The sequence below is a fragment of the Neofelis nebulosa genome, chromosome 2 (genome assembly GCF_028018385.1).
Source record: "Neofelis nebulosa isolate mNeoNeb1 chromosome 2, mNeoNeb1.pri, whole genome shotgun sequence".
In the NCBI taxonomy this organism is placed as follows: domain Eukaryota; kingdom Metazoa; phylum Chordata; class Mammalia; order Carnivora; family Felidae; genus Neofelis; species Neofelis nebulosa.
Genome location: NC_080783.1, coordinates 72,169,785 through 72,196,148, shown reverse-complemented (window position 1 = coordinate 72,196,148; position 26,364 = coordinate 72,169,785). Strand labels below are relative to the sequence as shown.

The window sequence follows — 26,364 nt, the reverse complement described above, 5'->3', positions numbered from 1 at the left end:
GGACGCTTTATACTGAACTTGTACATTCGCATATGCCATGCTTAACATATCCCAAATCCCATACCATCTTTGGCAAAAGGTTTTAACCCAGAGAATGGGTTTCTAAATGTTGCAAACCACAAGGCCATGAAGGTGAAAAACTTACAGGGTGCTGTAGGATATATGGTTGAGGTTGCATCCAAGAAGGACTTTGCACCTGGAAAAGGGAGGATTTTGAAAGAAACATTGATTTTCATTGGAATGCTAGCGACTTCTCTAGAGATCTTTTAATCATGTTAAAATCTACAGGAGGAAAATAAGGAAGCAATACTATCAATGATTAAAAAGATCAAGGCAGTTAGAGTTCTTGGCAAACTGGTCACTCTGAATAGGATGAAATGATTATTTAAAACCAAGTTCCACGTGCCCATTCAAGAAGTATTAACTGAGTACCAGGCATCAAAGAGAAAAAGGCAAAGAAGATATGGGCCCCACCCTTAAGCAATTTATTGTCTAAGCAAGGAGATAAACAAGTAAACAACTCAAATCGTGAAAGTGTTAAGACCTAGGCACTTTTGGAATGCAGATGAATGAGAATTAATTCCAGCACATCTCATTACAAACTAATCCTTAAAGTATGTGCTTATTTAAAAAGAATAACGGAATTCAATCCCTCTTTGATACCAGGACATTAGGTTTCAAGAATCTTGTCTGGTGGTCAACAATTTCTAGTTAGTGTGGAAAATAAAAATCTGAAAATCAGATTTAGGAAATTAAACTCCAGTAACTACATCTTGACATGTACAGTCAAAAGGGCACCTGCACAGTAGACCCTCTGGGTTGAGGAATAAGCCATGAGAGTCAGGTTCCATGGCAGGAAAGAAAGCCTGTGCAGTCTGCCACTCCAGAGAAAAAAATATCAGTCCATTTCTTGATGCCCAGAGCGTTACTGAGGCTACACAACTGTTAAAAAATTAAGTTTCAGTCTCTAATTCTTAGCAACAAAACCCTCCTGTATCTTATCCCCTACTGTTAACTTCAAAGGTTCTATAGAGAGGATATGGGGGAAAGTCATGGGGGGAAGAATGTATTGTGATTTACCTTGATAGCAGAGCCCCGATACTTGTTTTCTCTGGTTTCCTTTGCCACCTAAGGCAGACCAAAGTTAAGTGCTTCTGCCTTGTTAACATTTCAGTTATCTGGACTGCAGTCTTTCCCCACTGGGGTACTACTGGTGGTTTCCTGCAGATGCCAATTTCTCAAATCCAATTGTATAAGCATATGGTGGTTTAGTGGAGAAAGGCCCACTCCAACACGAGTGCAAGGCCTTCACTGAATAAATTGTGGGGAGGAGAGCAGCTCCCTGTAGCCCCCAATTGGGGCAAGATGCTCTCATTTTTGTATGCTTTCAGTGGTCCTAATAATCTAACAGCTTACAGCATTATGGGGTTAGGGAGCTATAACACCTAATCCAATTTTCTTTCTGAAGCAGCAAACGAGCTCCTGTCAATTTCTATTCCTCAATTTTCCCTAACTATAAAATGGGAATAATAATCTATGTTCTTTGAATTCTTCACCATTGGTTCTCCCCTCCTTTGGGTCATGGCTCCCTCTGAAAACCTGATGAAAGAAATAGAACTCTGTCTCCCGCCCACCGCCCGCCCCCCCCAACCCCGCCAACTAACTGCATACACACAAGCAACATTTTGCAAACGATTTAAGGGAATCTCAGACTACTTGAAGCTCATCTGCTGACCCCACTGTGTCCCTGAATTTATGGGGTTAAGAACCTCAGTTTTACAGGTTACAGCACCAAGTGGCAAATGGAATGCAATTCCACATGCATCTTAGGGAAACACAGAATGCCCAGGAGAAGAAATCAGGCCTTTGAAATGGAATGCTGTTTCCACAGTCAGGTCTCCTAATTTCTTTTTTCTGTTCTATGAAACAATTCTGTGGCCGTAATGCTCACTGCCTTACAGTAAAGAGGGAAAAAGGTGGTAGGGACATGCATTAGTAGCTGAAATAGTTATAGCAGCACAATTCAAATCAATATGCACAATCATTTACCCGAGAATAAGCTTACTTGTCCCTAGTTTTAATGATCTACATAAATGGCAGAGGTTTCCAAGTTCGGATTTTTAAACAGAACTACCTTTCATTAGGGAATTGTTAATTAGGGAAAACACATTACAGCAGATGTCACTGAGGCTTCTAGAGTAAGGGAAAATAGAAAAATTTTATGTCCAAAATAATGAAAGAGGCATGAAATCAGCAAATACCATGCCCAGCAGATTGAAGGACTAGCCCAAGTAACATTAAAAACCCAGACAGATAAAAGAAAAAATGAGTGAGAACTCAGGAAAAGGCAGAAAGAAGACCTAAAAGCTGAGGGAAGCTACGAATGCTCCATTAAAACTTCAGTTTCAGCGCACTTAACCACTTCTCTTTATTATTCGAAGCTACTTTTATGTTTTCAGACAGAACCACCTTAATGATATTGCTTATGTTGACCAATCCATTATTTTAAAAAGTATAATGAATATACTCTCATCAGCCTGCTAATCCTGTATATGTATTAACGATGATGATGATAATCACGGCTAACATGTAGTGAATGCTCATGATACACCAGGTACTGTGCTGAGCTCTTTACATTATTTAGTCCTCATACCAAGCCTATGGAGAAAGAAACTATTATTATCCCCATTTTAAAGATGAGGAAACTGAGGCTTACAGAAATAAAATAACACAGTTATTAGATATTGTAGTTCCCTAACCCCAGAAATCAGGGCTACAACATCTAATTCAATTGTTTTAAAAAAAACAAACAAACAAGAATACACAAAAGTTTAGTCACACAGGATCTCAACAGTCAACAAAAGAGAGAACTATATTCCCACGTGTCTGTATTGAACTGTTGTTATGTTTCTGTCTGGACCAAGGCGGTAACCCTGTTAGAGGTACTCTGCTATAGGAGGAGAAATGAACACCACCGGGTTCATGGCGAATAGGAGGTAACCCTGCAATAAAACCGAATCACAGAACAAGGTACTTCATGAGATCTCGGTGCTAAGTTGGGAATTTAAGATAAAGCCTCCTCAAAATAACCTGTTTAAACAGGGAGTCACCTCCTTTTTTTTTTTGCTGCGAATCTCATTGCATTGCTCATTTAATGTTACCTGATGGAGACACATCTTTACTCATTAGCATGTTCACTTGCTCTTTTCTTAGTTCCTGCTGAGGAATAAACAAAGGCAACAGTGCACACCTATTCTGTATTTTACCTAATGTCAACGTTTTTTAAGTTTCAACTTCTGGGACACATGGTGTCCAACAGCAAAGCCCGCTGTGGAGGAAGTATGTGGGTTCGTCCCAATTCTAAAATGCTATGATTTCAAGGACTGACAGCTGATAACCATTTTCTCTTGTTTTATATTCTCTTACATAAAAGTAAGTCTCTCTGTCAAATAAAAAGCAGCTTATTCTAAATTGGCTATCCAAGCTGCATAACATTGGACTTAAATTTCATTATAAGTGTTTAAAATTTTAAGACACATAAAAACGCAGCAGTGATTCACAGCCGGCAAGTTGTCATACTCTTGATGAATCCTAAAGGTACAAACCTGGTAGGCAGATACAGGAGATGCAATATAGGGTGTGAGAGAAGTTTGAGTGATCATTCGGTTTGTAGCAATACTGTATGGTGAAGGATAAAATCTAGAACAAACACAAAAGCCTTTATTAAGTAATCCTTTAAAAAGAATAATTCCCGGAACAAATGTCTGATATCTTCCACCTTCACATTTTCCCTCAAGCCATTATGCATTGATCTTAATGACATACCCGTTTTGTATAGCAGCTGTGGTTGGGTCATACGTAAGTGTCATTCCAGCCTATGGGAAAGAAAAAAAAAAAAAAAAAAGAATCACTCACCGCAAGGGCAAGGTTTACAAATTCCATTTCTTAGGTCATGGCAACATAAAATAGAGATAGTTTACTAGCATTTGATAAAAGTGAGAGTTTCCTTTAGGCAAACATAAACTCAATATGAGCATTCAGCTCTACACCTGCACAGTCTCGTTTGGTAGTTATTAGTTGCACGCAGTTATTGAAACATGGCGTCTCTCCAGCACAGTGGCTATATCTCAAGTGCTCAAATAGCCACATGTGGCTCGTGGTTATCACTGGACAGTGAAGACTCTAAACATTTCTCTGAGTCTGAGTCTCTGAAGACTGAGTTAGAGTCTTCTCTGAAGACTCTTAACATTTCTACTGGATGGCACCTCCTTAGACATTCTTGAACTAGTAGGTTACTTAAAAAAAATTCATTGAAAATAAATATGGAGAAATGGACATCCAATATTTTTATTGTCTTTTTTTTTTTTTTTTTTAAAGAACATTACTCAAAAGAATTAGGCAAAAAACTTAACAACAAATACACTGTTTGTTTTAATAATGTTACTTGGGATAATTTCTGAGTAATTATAAATGTAAACCTTGAAGAGACCATGACGTTAAAAAAATACCAAACAGTTGTTCCATTTCTTCGGAGCAATTTAAAATTTTCTTTTACTTGATATGCAGCTAACTGGGAACCATTAACTGTACCCACCATCTCTCTGTCCATCTGGAGAGTCATCACTCTCTTAGCACCATTTTCACTGGGAAGAGTTTTAATGGGACATCATCTGCATCATAAAGCCTGAATGCTGGCACCTATTTCAGAAGTACAGCGGCCAAGTCAAGATGCTGCATGTGTACCCGGTCAAGTAGGCTCTCATGATTACACACCCACACTGAAGTCTCAAGAAGGGACTTACAAGTCTCACCTCTCCTTCTCTATGCCATGGTCTTCCATTAGGGATGTATTTGTTTGGGTTCTGCCTCTTCTTCTGTCCTCCATCCGCAAACTTACACAATAAAGGTTCTGTAGGAGCTGAATGAATGGGGACAAAAAACAGAAAACAAAATTGTATGTGTGTGCATGACAAAATGTAATTCAACTTTTTTTCTTTAAATTTTTTTTGAATGTTTATTTATTTTTGAGAGAGCGAGAGAGACAGCATGAGCAGGGGAGGGGCAGAGAGAGAGAGGGAGACACAGAATCTGAAGCAGGCTCCAGGCTCTGAGCTGTCAGCACAGAGCCCGATGTGGGGCTTGAACCCACAAACCATGAGATCATGACCTGAGCCAAAGTCAACGCTTAACCGACTGAGCCACTCAGGCACCCCCATTTTTATCCCTTCAATAGAAGCTGTGGCAGGTGCCATAAGGGAATTGATAGAACACTTTAAGCCAAAGGTTTACGCAGACCCTTATATGATTATCCGCTGGTGAAAAAGATAGTAAAGAAAATATATTAGTTATTATTTTCAAACCACAGAGTGATGAACACATTTATTCTAAGGAACCAAAGGAATCTTTTCATTCACTTTTATACTTGTTTACGTGCAGACCCACTTGGTTTCAATTCTGTTGATGAATCTCCAAATGCAAATAACATTGTATCACCTCCCCCCATCCCCAAATTAAAAATGCTCCCTTAGCAACTCATCATTCATTCTTCAGAGAGGCCTTCAATTCCCCCAGGAGAAAACAAGTTCCCCTTTATACTATAGCTCATATTATATTTTTTAAAAAATTTTAAATTTTTATTTGTATTTTTATACCTAGCATTTATAACAACTTGGAAGTGTGGTGATTTGTTTGGGGTCTGTTTCCCCCTCTGGAATGTAAGCCCTGTGGGGAGCGGTGACACTTATTTCTTCATCACTGTATCCCCAGTGCCCAAGTATCTGTCATGTTGTAGGCATGCATGACACCTTGGTTGAACCAATGGATGAATAAAAACAGGTCTCATATGTTTATTTGTGAAGTACAGCCTTGAAGACAGCTGTTGTAAGAAACGCAAAAACACCTACCCAAGCTATTTAAAGTTTTTTTTCTGTTCCTTTAATCATCCTTCTTGGGGTTGCTTTACTGTATATCCACATCATAGAATGATCCAAAGAACAACTCAAGAAATGAACGTAGAAAAGCAAAAGATTCAGAAACTATCACACAGGGATAAGTATTCATTAGCTTAAAAGAAAAAAAAATGTGGGGGGGAGGTGACGGCATAGTAGTCTACCCATGACTTTTCATTTTCTTTGCTTTTCCACAATGAAAATAGTAGTATATTCCTGAAAGTTGTGCATATTTCGGTATGTTTCTGGTTAATGTAATAAAGGCAATCATACCTTCTTGTCTGGTTCTCACATTCTGTCCTTTGTCTACTACAGAACTCTGATTACTACTTTCAAGTTCTGTTTCAAAGTTAAATAACCAGGAAGAGAAAAATATTACTTATGGAAAATTTACTCCTTTCTCCTTTGCCTCTTATTATCCTAATTCATCTCTTATTTTATATCACTGTTACCCACCCACTAATGACAGGGTGGAAGCAAGAGTGCCTCTCAACACTTCTCTGCCAAAAAAACAAAACACAACAAAAAACCCAACTGTAATTCCTTCTCGGTGAGGGATCTAGGCTGTCATCTGGTATGGCTTCCTCCTCTCCCCGGTGTGAACCAGTCCAGAGGGACAGGCTGGAATGTGAGCTCACTTCTGAAAGGCAGCTGTACTACGGGAACCAGAAGTTGAGAACAACACTGTGAGGTGTTTGGGGAGAATACCAGGGAATCTTGGTCCTACCACTGTTTACCTTCTGACTCCACCCCCAGGCCTCAGGCTTTCCTGAACAGGGAACTTCCATTTAAGACAAATGGGCGTGAAGGAAGACAGACTGGGGCCAAATCCTAGACTGCAGATGAATTACTCTGTCTTTTCAAAAAAATGTACTGACTTTTGGGAACTTCTATACCCACCAACAATCTCAGAAGGTAAAGTAAGTGGATACAAAAGAGCAAGAGGGCTTTCTCATAGGTGATGATGTTTTTAATTCTATAACCACGTGTTTGGCAACAGGTGGAAACGAGGGCCAGGAGAACACTGCTTTCGAGTAGAAGGAAGGGATAAAGGGCAAACCTGCCTGAAAGTTAGGATTTTCCTTCTGCCACACGTGGGGATGTCTCACCTTGAAGTCTAAGGACAAACAGACAGCTCAGAAGCACAATCTCATTCTTCACAGATCTAAAAGTCCTTCTGGCATCGAATGTTTCCTCCAATGATGTTTTAGAATTTTTACTCCCCATAATCTTGTAGGGCAAGTGAGTAGAATAAACTCTGCAGTGTTAGCCCTTTGTGGGACTTCACTTTGAGGACACCCTTTTATCTAGAGGCATTATAAAGACCAGCTAGCTCCTAGACAGAGATTTAAGAGTTTTCCAAAAAAGATTTTAACTTGGCACACTGAGTAATGCAAAGGGACCATTTTCCTTCATGAGCATCATTTCTTCCAGAGAAAGAAGGCAACCAAGTTGGACACATTCTAGAAATTCACTCTGGGCTGCCTAAGTAGGCAGGTGTGAACAAAAAGTATTTAGGCAGCAATCCCTGGGAGCACCAAAACTCTACATTTGCTCAAAGGCCAAGTGTCCCTATCTGTGGTAAGATGCTGTCAATACATTTTCATTCTTCTAGACTATGCTCTGCCAAAAAAAAAAAAAGCAATCTCATGCAACAATAAAGCCTGCTAAAAACACCTAATGATGCGGTAAAAGTCGATGAGGTAAACATCAGGTAAGCAATGACACGTTTGCAAATATATCATTCAAAATGAAACGGAATAGGATGTAGTTGAATCTTTCAACAACGGATTATGTTTACTACATGATGTGGTGATGTCATTAGGATATTTTTCTCCCTCCAAAAGCAAAAAGGTAAGTAGTTTAAACAGTTTGATACTGGCAGGTATCCCATATTGTTGGAAAGCAAATTTCTTATTTTAAAAATTACAACCAGCAGAAATGACAGATTTTTTTTTTTTTTAAACATAGTTGTTGGCTCCCTGTTTTAGGGAAATGGGAGTGCCCCAGGATTCCATGTGAGGCAAAATAAAATTCTAACAGCTTCTTTCCTCTGTTAAAAATTCTCTTTGGTCTGTTTAGCAGTTGGAACTTATTATTGAGTGCCTACTATGTGTAAGGTATAGTGTTAAGAACAAGGAATACAATTGTGGCTAAAATAGGGTCTTATCTCACACAGCTCTGGCAATCTAATGGGAACGAGAGTGCACAGAGTCTTATGAAAACCCATTTAGCCATTAATATTGTTTTGAGAGATGTCCGTTTTTTAATAAAAATGCCACCCAGAAGCGAGATACTTCTGATACTGAAATGGCTGTTATTTCTTTTACAGTGGCTGCTTCATGTGCCTGGGCGACATTATGAAAAGCAGGTTATCCCTCTGCGTTCTTGTTATCTTATTTATTACATGAATTGTACCGTGTGCTCCAGGAAAGCAACTATGTGAAGATTTCTTTAAGATATTTATGTTAGCATGAAGCTGAGCAAGGGTTAGAAGATTTCAGTTAGATTTCTGAATTGAAAGCAAGCAAATACACCCAGATCTGTGTCATGGCTCACTTATTTTTAAGTGTGTGGGAGACTGTTGCAAAATGAGAGATCCTTATTTGATTAGCATATCCTGTGTCTTACTTCAAGCCAGACCAGAAGTCTCTAGCATTTGTGTTTTGAAGCCTAATACACAGTTTCCAGGTTGAATACTGAGAGATGCCAGGGGATGTCAGATTGTTCTACACATCAGATCCTTCCGGTGGCCTGCTTGGCTGTTCTTTTCAGAAGGGAGATATTGAGGAGGACTGACGTGCAGAAAAGGAAGTGCCATGAATACTAGCAATATGACCATGATTAACAGGTAGATTTGGGCATATCACCTCAAAAATATTCATATGTAACAGTCACCCCATTATCTTTTACATGGTCAATTTTCTAGATTAGCAATATTTTATCCTATTATGCAAAACAGTAATTGGTAAGAGTCCTAACAAATGATTTGTGACCTAAGATATATTCCTGTATTAAAGTGATATAAAAATTCTATCAAATTAGCCATACTCGATTGATTTTGCCAAATATGCAGAGAATTCTTAGCCAAATTTAATTAATCACCATATTTTGGGTTTGTAAAGGGTGTGCCTCAAAGGGTGTGAGAGAAGGCCAAATTCTCTTACTATCCAAGACAGAAAAGTTACTTATTTATCAGAACCAACAGGAACATGTAATTCCAAAAGCTTGACCATTGTAGTATATAACCTTCCAGAGATGATGCCACAAACGCAAACACTTACCTGATATTTTCTGGCACCTCTTCAGAGCCATCTAAAGTGACTGCATTGTAGGATTCTCCAATGCGCCCTCCACAGGGCCTTGTGAGCTGGGATGACCTTTTATGAATGCCTGATTTTGTGGCACTAACAATCTGGTCCCATCGTAAGGGACAATGAGCTCTATGGGCGATGCCCTTGCTGATTCACTGCCCATCTCTACCAAACAGTTTGCTTACCTATCTTCTAAAACTCAAACTCTGTAACTATTTAGGCTAAAATGTCTTCCCTTGACATCCACACTAAAAATCACTTCTGGTATGCCTGCTTTGACTAAGCACTGTGGCTCATAATTTGACCTCCTAGAAGTCTTCCTCACCTACCCAATCCAGTGGCTCAGAGAATTAGAGTTGTCTGTCGTTTGTAACAGAGTGGACCTTTTCCTCACTGTGTTCTAACAGCTGGAGAAACTGCTACTTCCAAACTCCCATTTTTCTAGTTAAGCAGTATTTATCCTAATCAACATTCTGTAAAACGTGAACTGCCCTCGATAGAAGCTTTTCCATCGGTTGTGGAAAACCAGCCCACTCAGCAACTGTAATTAGCTTTCTTTCTGATAACACTGCCTACTTTCCAAATTCCTCAACTAGCAACACGCAAGGAACTATCTGGGGCTCTTCCTTTAAAAATTTCGACGTAGGGATCTAATACATATTATCCATTTTTTTGTGTGCACGTCATCACTTCCTGCCTAGCTTCCTTTTTGTTTCTAACCAAATCCTGCTGTCCTGTCTAAGCACCACACAGAGTGACAGCCTCTCTCCGTAGATGCATGTCCTCCTACGCCTATTTTGTTAGGTTCTCTCCCACATTCCTGACCCTTGTAGAGTGGTTCCATCTCCCACTCAGCTTTACCTATCAGTAAAATAATGATTTTACAACATTAAAGTCAGGTTAAATAAAAAATAAAAATGTAATCCTTCCACATCACTCCAAGTTAAATATTTTACTATTCTATATTTACTGCTTTTCTCAGTCTAAACTTTTCGTATTTGCAACGGTAAGTCTTTTTCTCTTACCGTTTTCATTGTGGACCTTTCCCTGTCTTATTATGGAATCTTTTTTTTTTTTTTTTAAGTGGCTACATAAGGTTCATTTTGAAATGGGTTTATGTACAGTTTCTTTGTTGTTGTAACTAACACTATATGAACATCTGTGTGTGTATCTTATTTCTCTCTTTAACCGCATTAGTGCCGACTGCTAAAATGGTGGTCAGGTTGTATGGTAACACTGGCTCCAAACTAGTCTCCCTGGTTTGAATTTTGGCTTTGCCATTTGTCACTTAGTGACTCCAGGCAAGTTATTCAATGTCTGAGGTTTCATACTCTGTGGAATGGGGATAGTAATTGTACTTATTTCAGAGGATTGTTACAATTAACATACAAAATGCTCAGAACAGCTCAATGCACAGTAGCTATTGTTATCATACTATGACGACAGGAGGAAGTCAAATGTTTGAATTACGACTCTTCCTCTCGCCTTTGAATTCTTAAAACAAGTTCTCAGGAGAGGGACTTCTGGTTTATTAATGTTAGAAACATTTTTAGAGACTGGCCTGTTTTCCGTGGACTTTGATTTTTGTGAGATTTTAACAAGCTGGCCAGGGGTTGCCGCCTTGGCTTCACATACAATGAAGAAATGTTCAAGTTGGAGTTAAGGATGAAGTTACTGGCAAATGCCTTTCAGAAAACTGTTTCACAGTAACACTTACACTTCCCACCCAAGGTCCTTATGCTTTAATAAAATTTTACTCTGCTATTTATTGTTCCTCCCTGGCAGAACCTGATAGCGAAAAGGTATATAAAACCGATCTGAGGGATCTGCTGTAGGCTGGGTATGATCGATGGAGCCCCATCACCGGCCTGGCATGGCACGCCAAGCATCTGAGGCTGAAACAGTGGCACATTTCCAGTTGAGATCCCTTGTTACTTTTTAAAAGCTAGACTTCCCCTCCACAGTAGAGAATGAGTTTGCGTTTGGAGCTGTAAGACAGCCCTCTCCCCACGGGCCACCCAGGAGTATTCCAGCAGTTTCATGGCAGTGATTGTTCTTCCTAAGAGCACAGCCCTTGGAGCGGCCGTCTTGACAATACACATATTCAGACTCTGCTCTATGTACACACTGGGTAAGGGAGACAGGAACACATCGCAATCCCAGGGGTGTGATCACATTGTCCTAAAGCTACTACCAGGAGCATCACACATGTCTTCAAGGGTTTCTTTCATCCAGAGCTGTCAACATTTTCCGTTTTTACAGAGTAACAATAGCTTAAGACAAACATTCAAGGAACAAAATAGGCAATAAAAACCCGTGACAGATTTCTAGCCTTTTCGTTAGAGTCGTAATTTTTCCTCTAAACATTACCTTTCTGCCTCCTGGCATAGGACAATGCCCAAATAATATCACCTATAGACAGAGACTTATGAAATGTGGGTAAGAGCAGTTCTCAAGCCCTGCTGGGCATATACCCAGTCTGAAAAGTCAGAATAACACAGAAACAGATGTAAAACAAGCTGAGGTCTTTGGACAGAGCTGGCCAGCAGTTATGTACTTCACTGGAGCCCTTCCATGACAGACGAAGCTTCGGGCTGTGGCAGAACGATGCCAGCACAATACCGAGAATATAATGACTCACACATCCAGGGCTAGACACATTTTTCTCTTTTAAAATTCTTCGCCCTTAGCACACAGGAACGTATTCAGACTCCGATAACATCATGGAGAGGTCCAGAAAGAAAGATGAGTAATCACACTGCATCCTGCAGCACTGAACATATATGTGGACTTTGTCCGTGTGTGTGTGTGTGTGTGCGCGCGTGTGTGTGCGTGTGTGTGTGCGCGTGTGTGTGCGTAGGCAAAAACAGAAGGCACGGAGCAAGCACTCTAGGATAGTTCCAGCTAACATGCCAACGTGCATTCATTAGTCTTCTCAGAGACTGTACTCTCTTCCAGGCAGGTACAGGAAGAGCATTTTTTAGACAAAACCCTGAATCATGACCATGAGTGACAGTGTTGTTGCCTGGGGCATGTCTCCTAATCTGAACATCTGGTCTAACTAACGAAAACTCCCCATCCCTTGTTTCTAACATTCACTGTGTGGGAAACCACCACCATATGATTTCCCCGTAACAGAATTTTTATCAAGTAAATATTAAGTTATTTCAAACCTCTGTGAAATTCACCTGGATTGTCTGACAAAGCAGTCATTGGTTCTTTAACCCCGGTTCGGAACCTTCCACGCAAATCTGATGTACTGCAAACCAGCTAGCCCTCAAAACCAAGATAGCAATCAAGACAAATCCAAATAAAAGGACAATGCTTCAACATTTTCAGGGGAAAACAAGAGACTGGATGGGGAAGGATAGAGGGGATGGCCTTATGAGTAATTTTTTTCTAACACAAACTATTATGTATATTTAAGAAAGTCTGCTGGAAGATAAAGCCTCTTTGGAAATATGGTAACATCAGGGCCACCTGGGTGGCTCAGTCAGTTAAGCGACTGACTCTAGGTTTTCAGTTAGGTCACCATCACATGGTTCTGTGAGTTTGAGCCCCGCATCAGGCTCTGCACTGACAGTGTGGAGTCTGCTTGGGATTCTCTCTCTCTCAAAATAAATAAATAAACTTAAAAAACAAAATATATGGTAACATCAGACACCAAAGCACAAGATTTTTAAGAAGCAATTTCAGAAAATAGGTTGCATTGAAAATCCTGATGTGGATTTTCACAGAGCTATAAACACGTACTACATTATGCACATGCCCCCAGGACAGGGTGGAATGTGTCTGGCGCGGGGAATTCAGCCACATCACTCTGGTATGAAAAGAGCTGGCAGAAGAGTGGGTGGCACGTGATAAGTGACAATTTATGTGCAGATCTGACCTCCTGCTTAGCCACCTAGAGACTTTCTTAAGACCGCTACAGTTAAGATGAGTTCACTGTTCAGTTTGTTAATTTTCATAGTGTCTTTTGGGGAATGCATCTAACGTGGGTTCCTTTTCTGTACTTGCTTGGCTCCAATGTCACAGGCAAATTGCCAGTTGTGCAAGAATCTGAGTACTCTGACAGAAACCATCCTGGGTAATTCTGCTTATGCCGGCTCAACAACTTGCATCACTGATTAAACCATCCTCTGACTGTATTTATGAGACGTTATGTCTGCCTAGCAATGAGCCTACATTATTTAGACATTAAAGTGGAGGCTCATTCAATTTACCCTTGCCTGACAATATTTTTGTTTTTCATCTGGCTCTACTGAAAATAATATATGCATTCCTTGGAGAAACCCATGGTATGCAGTAGCCATTTAGGCAATTTGAGAGAGCAGTATCTAATAAACAGACTGGTAGTCAAAGAAAATTTTCGTATTATGTGTACCAAAAAAGGGGAAAAATCCAGAGAAGTTCAAAACTGCTTCAAATTCTGTTGTGGCTCTCAAATCCACTTGGGACTTGTTTTGGGGGAAAAGTTGAGTTGACTGGAACTATCCTTCCAAGGCCCACATTATACATTTCAAACTCCTGCCTAAAGGCAGTTCAAACTCGTTTACATGCAAAGAAGTATTCAGAGAAACCCTCAAAATAGCCATGATTACTGTGATGAGCGAGCCCTACGTGAAAAAATGCTCTTGGAAACCACTTGGTAACCTCTGCTGTTATAGGGCGATGCACAGGCTTTCTGTGCCTAGCACAAAATTAAAAATAAAACAGCCCCTGCTGCCAAAGAACTTGCAGTCTAGTTGGGAACTAATACATAGAAAAAAATCAGGAAACGTTAGAAAATGGCACAAAATCAAGTTCTGATTCAGAACAGAGAGAGTGACTTGACTGCACCCCCCCAGCAATGATTCTCTGGAAGCAGAAGGAATCTGTTTCTTACCCCCCAGGTGACACCTGGCACAACTTAGAAGAAACTATTCTCTACTAGTTGCAAAGGTACAGAGACTCCTACAATCATTTACATGTGGTTTGGAAATCAAGGTCTTTTTTTCCTTGAATAGGTATGACCAATAGTCTTTAAACCCACTTCAAAGAAAATAGTTTAAATCATACAACCATGAAGTCCAATCTCGATCTGTGACACCCTGAGATCTACTTCATTCAGGAAACTGGTAGATCTTATCTCATCTCAGACTCACACAATAGCAAAAAATTGTGTGCAGGGTATTCTTCCTTCTCGAACTTTCTTTGTTGTACGTAAAAATGAGCTGAGAAAGTAAAGTGGTCACTGGTGGGTGGATGAGCGGCCCTTCAGAGGGACTAAGAGCATGGGGTCCTGACACTGATGACATGGGGAAGTGAGGAAAACACCAGGAGTCGGCTGTGCACACGTGGTAACCTCAGAAGGCCCCGCGGGGTAGGCTTTACAGAAAGCTCCCACGTATTAAATTTCTCTCTTGTCTTTACTTGGTTGGAGGGTAAAAACATCGCTTTTTATTTTCTTTCAACTCAAGTGCTGTTGATGGAAAACAAAACGAACTTAAAAAACAAAAAGGAAGCTCCTTCACAAGGTTGAGTTCCCTGGAATAGTGTATTCCAGGTCTTTTTATTGCACGCTCCAAACTTGTGCCCTCAGGCACTTCAAGTTCACAGGCAGCCCTGCAAACTGTGTGCTGTTGGGTTTTAGCATGCCAAGATGAAGTGCGGTCTGTGGTATCACATGTACTTACAAATAGGTTCTTCCACGAAGTGAGACTTAACTAGATACAGAGAATTAAAGTAAATCTCTAATCACCACTACCAGCCACCCAGTGAAGCATGGAATACTGGGGCTACAGCAGAATAAATACTCAACACCAGTTACACATGCACAGCCTAGTGTATGGGGTAAAATGGAAACGTCTTCCAGTTGGTGGTTGGCCGTTAGCACACGAGCGTGTGAACATGTAGTATTGTCTTGGTGAACAGTACAGTGAAATTGATACAAAACCAACAAACATATGGCTGATGTACTGTGCCGGGATGAAAACAGGAAGATGAGAAAAGTTTCTGCCTTCAAGGAGCTTCTGGTTTAGTCAACTGACACATTTAAACATATTAAGGGGACACAGAGGACAACCCAACTGAACAGGGGAGGCTCTCACACGAGGAGGCAAGATTTGAACACAGGCCTGAAGGGTGAGGGTTGGAGAGCCAGGTTAAAGGGAATTGGAGGGAACTAACTTGGAGACCATATGAGAGAAAGCAGAGAGGAACAGGGCAGCATGGCATGTTTGGAATACATCTGTAGTTTGGCCCGGGAGGACGGTACATGGTAAGGCAGAGAACAGAGAGAGGGCTCAAGAAGTAGGCAAGAGCCCTTTCACCTCTGGCCTTCAGTGACATTCTAAGAGCCTGGAAGGGAGAAGGGGGCTTTTTGCCATAAAATGACACAGAGGCCTTTATTTCATCAAACTTGGTGGCCGCAGGCAGGGAGGGTATCTGGGAAAGGAAAGGCTAGCTATCAGGCAGGCAATTAGAAGCCTGCTGTAATGGCCTTGGTGACAGAGAAGGGGTTAAACTAGGTTGCGGTGGGAGGGATGGAGGGGAGAGGGTAGGTTCTAGAAGTTATCAAGAGAAAAAAAAGTAAGGACTTGAATGGCTTTGTACGTGAGAGATGACGGATGGTGCGGAAGGCAGAGCCCAAGGTGACTCGACCCTGAGTTTCTGGCTTGAGTGCCTGGCTGGGTACCAGTTCCACTCACTGAGAAATGGCTAACTGAAGAAGAGCTGGATTAGACGGGAAAGGGGGCTCGTTGCTCTTTGGAGACAGTGAACGTGTGGTGACTGAGACCAGGCAGCCTGAAGCTCAGGGGAAAAGCCAGGGTGGGAGATGAGTGCTTCTGAATGTACATACCAGCTGAAACCTTGAGAATGCATGACGTCTATTAGAACTGTGGAATTTGGGGAAATAGCAACAATTAGGGTTTAGATAGAAGAAACAAGCCCACAAAAAGAGAAGGAAGTAACACAAGATGGGAGGAAAACAGAGAGATGGGTGAAAGAGACGTCAAAGGAGGACACGTCAAAGGATGAGTAATGGACCAGCAGCATCAAGTATAGCAGACAGCATCACAAAGATAGAGAAGCCTCCAAATTGGATAGTCAGGAGCTAAGTGTTAAGGGCTGAATTGTGTTCTCATGGCTCCCGCCCCCCAAAAAGGCTGGCATCCTAACCCCTGGTAACTCATAATGACAGAACTCTTATTTACAAATAGAGTCTTTATGGTTAAAAAGAGTGGGTCCTGATTGAATGACTGGTATCCTTGTAAAAAAGGGGAAACTTGGACATGGAGACAGACATGCACAGGGGGAAGAAGGCATGAAGAAACACAGGGAGAAGATGCTCATCTACCAGCCAAGGATGGAGGGAGACCCCTCCCTCCCTGCCAACACCCTGACCTTGCACTTTCAGCATCCAGAACTGAGACAACACATTTCTACTGTCTAAGCCACCCAGCTTGTGGTACTTTGTCACAGCAGCCAGCAGACTAATATGGACAGTTTACCACGCAAGACACAAGGGGAAGAAGTCAGGTTGGGGAGGGCTGAGGTATGAATGTAAGGCAGAAATGGGGACTACACTCTTAAAAGGTTTATGTGAGAAAAAAGCTAGAGAGGAACACAGTGCTTAGTTTAATTTAGTTTCAAGATCAGAGACACGTGAATGATCTCAAACACAAATGGATAGATTTTTCCGGGAAACTATTTCAAATTTAAAACGTATTGGCATAGTTCATAGTTTTGTTCTCTGTATTCTGTGATTTAAAAAAAGGCCTGTTGTAGTAATGGTCACAATTTTTGTTCCTAGTATTATTTGTGCATTTTCTCAACTTCTCTACCAATTAGTCATGCCAGAGATGTTACAAATTGAAAATAAAGGTTTTTGTGTTTTTTTGGAAAAAAAAAATAAAGGCAAAAGACTTTGAAATTATAAGAGAGGGAGGGGATAACTGGCAGAGCAAGGTTCTGATGGGACGCGATCAAGGCCACAGCTTGGGACCCCCTGTTTTTTGAGACTTCAGGGAAGGAAGGAGTTAAGAATGGGGATGGAGGTGGTCCTTGTTGGGAAGAGGCAGGAAGTTGATGATGTTTCCACCTGTGATCTCAATTTTACTCATCAAGTAAGAAGCAAAGTCATCTGCTCAGAGTTGACAGGGTTAAGGAAGAACCGAGCAGGCGGGTGGAGACTGCCGCCAGGGAAGGATGAGAAAACTGAATGAGGACCAATGATGCTGGGGGTCTGGTCATGCTGGAGACAACATTTACCTGCCTGGATTTAATAGAGGCAGAGGAGGTGGCCTGTTGTAGAATTAATCCAGGTTTAGCATTCTGCAAAGAGGTGTGACCAAGGTACGGGTACAAGAGAAGTCACGATACTGTTAAAGAAATGGTTTTAGCACTCAAGAACGGAGATGAGGTTTGGCAGGGATGGAAAAGTGGTAAAGAAAGATCCCTCTGTATTTTGGATCAGGTTTAGTGGGAGCTAGAATGAGAGCGATCTTGGAGTGAAAAGCTCGTGAGGTGTGGTATTCTTGGTCATGACAACACAAGGCAGAGCGCTGGGAGGAGGTGGTTAGAATGGACTGGACAGAAGGGCTGTAGGGACTGAGGTCCGGGCTCCATAAGGGGTGCACGGTGACACATGCTGAAACCTTCCACAAGAAAGGCAGGAGCTAAGATGGAAAGTACCTCGGCCCTCAACAGACAGGACTGCAGGACACAAGATTTACTGAGGATGATAGTGGTAAGATGGGGAGTTACAGGATGGCCTGTCTACCAGAGAAGGAGGGGCTTCTACAAGTCAGACCCTCTGTCCTACTGGGATGGCTTCCATTCATATTGAAACACCCAATGTCTGCAAGAGACACATTTTTAAGTCTTATTTGTAGGATCAAAGAAATAAGTTTTAAGAGCTAAGTGAGAGTATGTGGTTCTTGATACATCATGTGCTAAAATTATAGAGACATTACATAAAAAACTACTGATAAAATTTTAGATAAACAACATACCAGAAACTCCAGGTGGTGTCTTAATGAATTTTCCATTAAAATGACCAATAACGGCTTCGCACTTTTCTGTTGATTCCATCCTATTCATCCATAAAAATAAAACACACGTTTAGAGATCTCTTAGTTGTCATTTGGTTTTGTGCATGTGAGCACTCTTACAGGTTTACTAGATACAAATGAAACCTAGCAAAAATGTGAAGAAGAAAAAGTGGGTTTATTCTTTTATCTAATTGTTATATGTGTACTTCTGTCATAAAATGGAAACTGGTCTCCACAGAGTACTTTCTGAATCATAAAAGAAATACATTATAATACACAGAGTTTAATATCAAGCACATCAAATGTGTCAGTTTTTTCTACTTGTTGGAAAACTGGCAATCGATACACAATAGTCTTTCTTGGTCATGATATTGAATTAAAACAGAAATGCCAGCTCAAAATACGATTGTATTTATTATTGCTGCCAGAATATTAGTCATTTGATGACCTTTCCTTTTATATAGTCACAAAAGGACAGACTCAAAAGTCATGATAAGAATGAGTGAAAATCACAGGACACTCCTTGTATGGTTTTACGTTAGCTTTAGGTTTAAAATTAACTCAGCAAAGTCAGTTATGTACCTTCTTTGTCACCCTGGCTTCAGAGAATGAGCAGAGGACGGAGCCTAACTTCACAATTTATTCTACATCTGCAGGTGGCTAAAAACGTTTGAGAAACATTTCAGGGAAATTACATTATTTTGACTTTTTTTTTTTTTTAAATGGAAGAAACACTGAATAATCTATTCAAAATGCACTACACTCCTGATTACCCAGAGAGTTACATCTTGGTTTTAATGGGTAGTAACAGTTTTAAAAAGCAATAGAATTTAATTGGGTTCCATCTTTGGATACAAAACTGAAACTGCTTGATCTGCTTTCCGAACACCCACAGAGGTAAGGGTTTTTAGATGGTGCTGAGCTTTTCACTGTTTCCCTTGGACCTTTGAAGCAATGAAGGGTACACTGGAAATGCAAGTTTTGGTGAGTTTGCACCCATAGAAATTTTAGTTTTGTTTTACAATTATCTGGCTGAACAGAAAGAGCTGTTAGCTAAAAACCAGAAGAACCGAGTCCCAGACCAGTGCTTGGAAGTCTGGTGAAAATGCAAACATTTCTTCTTTGCCTCCATTTTCTTACATGGAAAACAGTAAACAATGCTGTTTGTGTTGATTTCACAGGTCTATGGGAGACATGATGGTCACCAAATAGGATACTGCATATGAAAGTAAAATGCCAGAAGTTTTTCTTCTAAAATAAAAGTCAACACATTGAAAGATATAGATGTTATGTGTTCCTGCACAGTATGAATAGGTTCCTAAATAATGTAAAATCAGTTTTCGTGCATGGGCTTTCAAATTAGAACTATGTCAAAAATCAAAGCTCCTTCTTAAGATTTTTCTGTTGGAAACCAAATTAACCAATACACTGAAGTATCCTTTCTGGGGAGGAAGGTATGAAAATAAGCTGTAAGGGGCCCCTGGGTGGCTCAGTCGGTTAAGCGTCTGACTCAGGATTTCAGCTCAGGTCACGATCTCAGGTTTGTGAGATTGAGCCCTGCTTCAGACTTCTGCGCTGATAGCGTGGGAGCCTACTTGGGATTCTCTCTCTCCCCCTCTCTCCTCTGCCTTCCCTGCTCTGCTCCTACTCTCTCTTTCAAAATAAATAAATAAACTTTAAAAAAAGCTAGAAGTGAAAGCACTTTTAGATATATCTGTAACATATTTCTTAAAAAAAAAAAAAACTAATCTGAAGCAAAACTGTAAAATGTTACAACTGCTGTAGCAATTTGTGGTTAGACAGGTGTCCAATCATTGTCTTACTTTCTGAATGTTTGAAATAATCTAATCCATTGACTTTATGATGAATCAAATTTCCATCTAATAAGAAAAAGCCATACCAATTTATTTATGAAATCTAGGAGCCTATGATTGTTACTTTTAAGAAGTTATAGGCATCCTGGTCTAATTAATCAAAACATTAAGGACACATATTTTCAAAACTATTGCTCATGTGGTATTTCCTTGCCCTGAGTCACCGAATATTTAGTGTCCTCCAGTTCAAGAATCCTAATGAACTCCCAAAAGATCTGGAAAAACTACCAACCAAAACGTACACATTTACATTCATGGTAGAGCTGGCTCCCATAACCCTGCCTCTTCTCTTTTGGCTCGACTTTTATTTTGCAGGAAACTTAGCAGAGCTATTGTCACTGGCATGATAAAGACACAGCAGCGTGCTTACCTAGCAAAGCCAACACCACGACTCGTACCACTGGAATCACGTAGTATCCTTGTAGAAATAACTTGTCCAAATGGCTTGAGCATAGTTTCAAGTTCTTGCTCATCCATGGACAGTGGCAAATTAGAAATATATAGGTTAGTAGGATCTTGTTCCTGTTGCTAAAACAGAACAGAGAATTGTCCGTTAATGTCGAACTGAAGTTGAAGTATTTACGTTAACACACTTACTTTTCTTGAGCCACTCTCTCTGCTCAGGTCCTTTTAGAGCGCTACCTAGAGAGAGCATGGGAGCTACAGAACACTCAGGTCACCTTGGACACTTGAAAACAGTGTCTGAAGCTTGGACAATCCGTGCAGGTCGGACATGATTCCACTGCGTCGTTCTTAGCGGATTTGGGGGTGGAATTGCTGGCATGCGCTGCGGAGCTGGAGAGGAAGCCCTCATTGAACCACACTCTCAGCTGTTTGCAGCGCTCCCAAAAATAACCAACCTCTCCTCCACTACTATTTTTAGGAGCCCATTTCAGGCACACTATTGCACACAAGGGTAATACTGCGAATAATTCAATCCAGAAACAGATAACGGATTCTGAACCAAGGCATCTAAAGTCCACTGGGGCTTTATCTCAATCCCCTTCCTCTGCTCCATGGCAGGGTCCTTACTACTTACTTTTGAGTTGTGATCACCAACGGGGAAAGGAGAGCCCGTAAATTCACAAAGACAAATAAACTCAAAGACATATAAAATGATAAACTCTAGGCAGAGCAAACTTTAGAATCTGCATAAAGGTGAACTCAAGAGTAGATGGGGGAAGGGAGGGTGCAGAATCTCAGGCACCCTCCCAGGCCCACAGAATCAGAAGCTGCATTTTAACAGGATTTCCAGGTAATTCATATGCATATGATGTTTAAGGAGCAATAATCAGATCATTTCCCACTCACCTTTCCTTTGCTCAGACAGAATCAGCTGAAACCAAAGATACGCAACTGAATTTTCTGAGAACCAGTAACTACTAGGTATATTTACTAAGAGTCCAGTGTTAAATCATCAGAGAAAAAGCTTATATGACAACTGGAATATTTTCTGACCACGTTAGAATCAGTTCTAATCACTTCTGCAGGATCACTTCTGCAACTGTAAGATTGGAATTTTAATTTAATTTTAAATCAGGCTTTCCTTTGATCTTACTAACCAAGTGTATCTTTACACACTGAACTATGCAGGCTTATGATTTTTCTTTAATGAGCACTTTTAGTAGTCATTCATTGATATTTTAGCATTAGGCAATAGAATGGCAAACTCATATTTTAGGTGTCCAAAATGCACAGTGCTTTGAAGCATACACATATTTGAATTGTACAAAAGTCTCTACTTTTAAATTTATCCTATCATTAATTAAACCTGAAATGAAACCCGTCCTTTTATGTCATCTGGAGTAAAAGTGAACATTGAACTTTTGTGATATACTTACCTGGTAAGATTTAAAATAACAACCTGGTATCCTAGGACCTGGCAAATGCTCTGGTATTCCCAAGCATTCAAGTTATCAAATCTGGAGAAACTATGGGCAAAAAGTATTGTCCCTATGACGACCTGGTTCTGACAGTGGGCAGCAACATGGAACCAGGCCAGTCCCAAATGTGTGCAGCAGAGGCTCCAGGCCTGGGAGTCCCTGGGGTGTGTCAGTGTGGGTGGATCCAAGAAAAAAAGTGAAATTTTTCAAATGCTCACTAGCAAGCCAAATACTTAACCTCATTAACCCTTCACAGACTGAACAAAATGCTAACTATCTTTGCTTTTAGCTGAAATTAGGATCAGCTCAATGTGGAACGACTGATTAGTTTATGCTGAACAAAACTTATCTTTATATCTTTAAGGTATAAAAATTGGAAAGTGATTTAATAAATGCAAAACACTAACAGATAAAGTGTTTGGAAATATAAAGAAAAGCAAAACAGTCTTAGGTATGAAAGTTTTCAAATGCTTCTGCAGTAGGGTGAGACGGAAAATGTTTTCTCCTTATTTTCATTTCACTCACTACATTTGCCCCATTAATTGCACAGCTCCTGGGTTAGTCATCTCACGTGGGCTCTACCCTCCCAAGTCCCTGAAGATTTCCTGCGGTGCAGAAGGCTCTATTTGTTCCTATGGAAGTCTGGTCCTTAACTGGCCACTACAGATGGAGTCCTTTCTCTGAGGGTGGGTCCTGATGAGCCCCGTAGCCTCCTACAGCCAAATGATGTGTACAGCATATTTCATGCATCCCAGACTCGCATAAAATAGCCTTGACTCCAGTCCCGTCTTCCAGCTGCTTATAGTTAAGTAGGAGAGATAGAAACACAAGTAATAAGTGCTATGACAGAGATGGGTATAAATCACAATGGGAGGATGGATGGGGGGGAACATGTCTTGGGAAGACAGTGAAGACTTTCCGGAGGGCATGACACGGAGTTGAGACTTGGGAAACAAACAAGTCGTTGAGGCTGAAATCAGATTGTGAAAGGCTTTCTAAAGAATTTGATTCTACTTGGTCAGTCACTGCTGTTGAAACTTTTCCATCTCAGTGCTGCAAACAGCAAGAAGGACTATGTATCCTGAGGAGTCGGCAGGCAGAGGCCAAAGTAACCTTGCCAGAGTGCAAAATTTTTTTGAAGCCTTGTGTTGTATCTTAGAAAAAAAAAAAAAAAAGTCATGTAAATGTTGCAATCTATTCCCTAACTATTTAGGTTTGTTTTAGTATAGAAACAGTATTTCTGACCTCATACTTTCAAGTACTACTGATACTCTAGGGAGATAAGCCGTGTTTATCCTGTGATTTCATGTACTGGGGTGGGGGAGGGGAAGCAGGAGGAAGGAGGGACTGCCGTCCATGAACTGCAGTTAGAAAGCCACAGTCTGACAAACGGGGAGGTTCCAGAAGCATGGAAAGAAGGAAATGATATGATCAAACCTATCTTATGAGAAAAATCTCTGAATCATGCTTAGTCAGATTCAGAATAAAGCTGGGAACCCCCTAATTAAAAAGAATGAAAACCCTCCCTGGGCAAAGATAGGGCCTAAAAAATGTTACGTAAGAAACATATACCACAAATATTGTGGAGACTTCTCTATAAGTTACAATTATAACAATTAAATGATTAACATTTAAGAATGTTCAGAGGATATTTGTCATATGTGAAGTATTTTTAAAAGGGTTAACAATGTAGGTACAAAATACTTCCTAAATCCATGTTTTAAAATACGATTAAAATATGTGTAAAATACTACATTCTTTAAAGTCTTGATTCAACCTGAAAATTTACCAGTGAAGAAAAAAATAAGCACTAAAATCAGAATCCAGAAAGAAACTGAGCTCTTAACCCATTCATTGGTAAATAGTGAGCTAAAAGTAGCCTAAACACAAGTGAATATTTCCTATGATTTTAATACATTTGTTTTCAACAGCAACAACTCAATTAGTTTTTTCATTTGGGATGATCTTTAAAGCTAATGCTATTTATTTTTCTTTTCAAATGGTCAACTTATCTTGCAAACATTAGCTACAAAGTTGCAGTAATTAAAAAAAAAAAAAAAAGAAAGAAAGAAAGAAAAGAGAAGAAACTCCAGGCTGGCAGGACTGGCCACAAAAATATCTAATCCCCAAAGTGTCCATGGATCCTAATTACCACACGTTCATAGTGAATGGAATATATAATACTTGTAGTGAGTGGGGAGTGGTTCTTGAATGAGGGTAATTTAGTTTCTTTAAAATCAGTGACAACCATAACTCTGTTTTATTGCATACAATGTTATGTCCCAAAAAACAATTATTCTGTAAATTATGGGTGGCCAAACATAAAGTGGGGCCAACAGGCCTCTTTATATCCATCCTTAGGCATGGAAAAGGTTCAATGGCTTCTCTAACAAGTAGAAAACTAGCTCCCACATTGGCCATGAGAGGGATAAATGGCCACTAATGTTCACTTGAGTAGAAAAGCAGGGCTCAGAGGTCCCGTGTGGTGTAAAGCACTCAGTCATCATCTGAAAGAAATTAACAAAAACCTCCCTGTGCATGTGGAATGGTTCCTAACATGCAAGAAAGGGACTTGGCAGGAAGACCAGACATCTGTTTTCCCTTGTACTGAATAGGTTTACCAACCAGCCGAGAGCTGCTTACAGGCATGTGAATGCAAACTGCCTGAAGCATGGTGGACTCTGTGTGGAAGGGGGATTAAATTCCTGCTCCTTTGCCTATTTACCGGGGGAAAAAAAATGTGCTCGCTCACCACCAGGCAAAGAACATATGATGGCCTGCTGACTCCCAGCAGGCCTTAAGAGGTAGTGCTGAAAGGCCTGGAGAAGTCATTCTATTAACAGATATTACCAATGTTGATTTGGTTGTTAAGTCTTTTTAGCTTGGTATCTGAAATGTTCTCTTCTCTTTACTGATTCTGAGTCTTCTATTCTAAAAACAAACACATCTGAAACAAAGCCAAGATTAACAGAAATGGGAATGGCCTTGAGCCTTTGGCAAAAGCTTTTGATAAGTTTCATCATGGTACTCTATAGACAGAGCTCAATAAATCTAATTTTTAAATGTCCCATTCTTGTCACTATCTGCTCAAGCTAGGAAGAAAGTTTTTCTCTCACTTAGTTGGCTTCTCTGGTCATCAACAAAATAAACATTTAGTATCTACCCTATGCCAGGTACCAAGAAAGGTACTGAAAGTTAAAACATGAATAAGAAACCATGGAGCTGCTGAATGCTCTCCACTCTCAATTCTGCACTTCAGTTCTGAGTATCTGGGGAGTCCTTTTTTCAACCCAGGTACCCAATGTGTCAAACAATGTTATATGCTTCCTCACCCTGAACCCCACACCCCACCCCCTGACTTCCCTGGAATGCACTTTAATTTTTTCTAATTACATAAGAAATCAAGACTTTAATATGTAACAACATGAATTTTCAAAACCTTATGTAGTATCCTGATTAATTCACTAGCAAAAAGTGGATGGCAATGGGTCCCTTATGACTCAACATGGGAGCCAGACCTTAACTTCTTTTAAAAAACTGTCTCCACAAAAGGTGCATGCCAGGTGCTCCTTTATCCAGACAGCATAAAGGGATGAAGTCAATTCCAGATCTTCAAATCCATGGTGCCATGCTACAGAACAATGGACCCTCTAGCATTTAAAATATCTTTTGTAACTTTAATGATATGATAAAAAATAAATCAGGTCCAGGAAACTCAATCTTTCCACAGAGACCTAAAGAAATTCAGAAATTCATGAAGTGCAGGATGTTGGCACACTGCCAGCATCTCTGAACTTACGTACTGTTCCTTCCCGACAGATGATGTAGAGCGGGATCACTCTTCCCAGCCAATTTACACTACCCAAGTCTCCTAAGGAGGCCTTTGAACAGTGCTCATTATCAATCCACAGGAAAGTGGCGTTCAGGTGCACTGTTGACATGTGCCAATCTAGACCCAGTCCAGTTTTGACTAAATGCAGCGTAAAGAGTCCTTCAAAACAGTGGTTATTTCATAGACCACGCTGCTTAATATCACTGGCACTGAAAAGATGCCTAGGTAAGTGCTCTTAGGGTTGCTTTAAAGAAGGCCTTTGCATTTGTAACAGGTTGTTCAATAGCCCTCTTTCTAACTTGGTTTCAGCAGAAGCCACAAAACAACGGTTGGCACTCTGACATTCCGGAGTGAGAAACCAGACCACCTAAAGAGAGCTGCTGAGAACTGGTTTGGGGTGCTTAGCTGACCACCCACCTCCGTCTGGCTACGAGATTGGAGAGGCTGAGGATGAACATGTATGTGGAGAGAAATGCTG

The 26,364-nt window shown here is 40.5% G+C and overlaps 1 protein-coding gene across 8 annotated transcripts in view; it reads right to left on the bottom strand.

Moving 5' to 3' along the window:
* The window catches only part of RBMS1 (RNA binding motif single stranded interacting protein 1), a 221,000-nt gene that overhangs the window by 9,314 nt on the left and 185,322 nt on the right, over nucleotides 1-26,364 (bottom strand). For 5 of the 8 annotated variants that reach the window (XM_058715168.1, XM_058715167.1, XM_058715175.1 and 2 more), the window contains 7 exons: nucleotides 20,542-20,699; nucleotides 18,259-18,338; nucleotides 4,803-4,918; nucleotides 3,826-3,875; nucleotides 3,606-3,699; nucleotides 1,081-1,128; nucleotides 146-196 (listed from right to left, as the gene is read on the bottom strand). In XM_058715168.1, the coding sequence (XP_058571151.1) occupies nucleotides 146-196; nucleotides 1,081-1,128; nucleotides 3,606-3,699; nucleotides 3,826-3,875; nucleotides 4,803-4,918; nucleotides 18,259-18,338; nucleotides 20,542-20,699 (597 nt within the window). The remainder of the gene's footprint in view (nucleotides 1-145; nucleotides 197-1,080; nucleotides 1,129-3,605; nucleotides 3,700-3,825; nucleotides 3,876-4,802; nucleotides 4,919-18,258; nucleotides 18,339-20,541; nucleotides 20,700-26,364) is intronic. The other 3 variants (XM_058715171.1, XM_058715173.1, XM_058715174.1) reach the window with 3 other exon arrangements.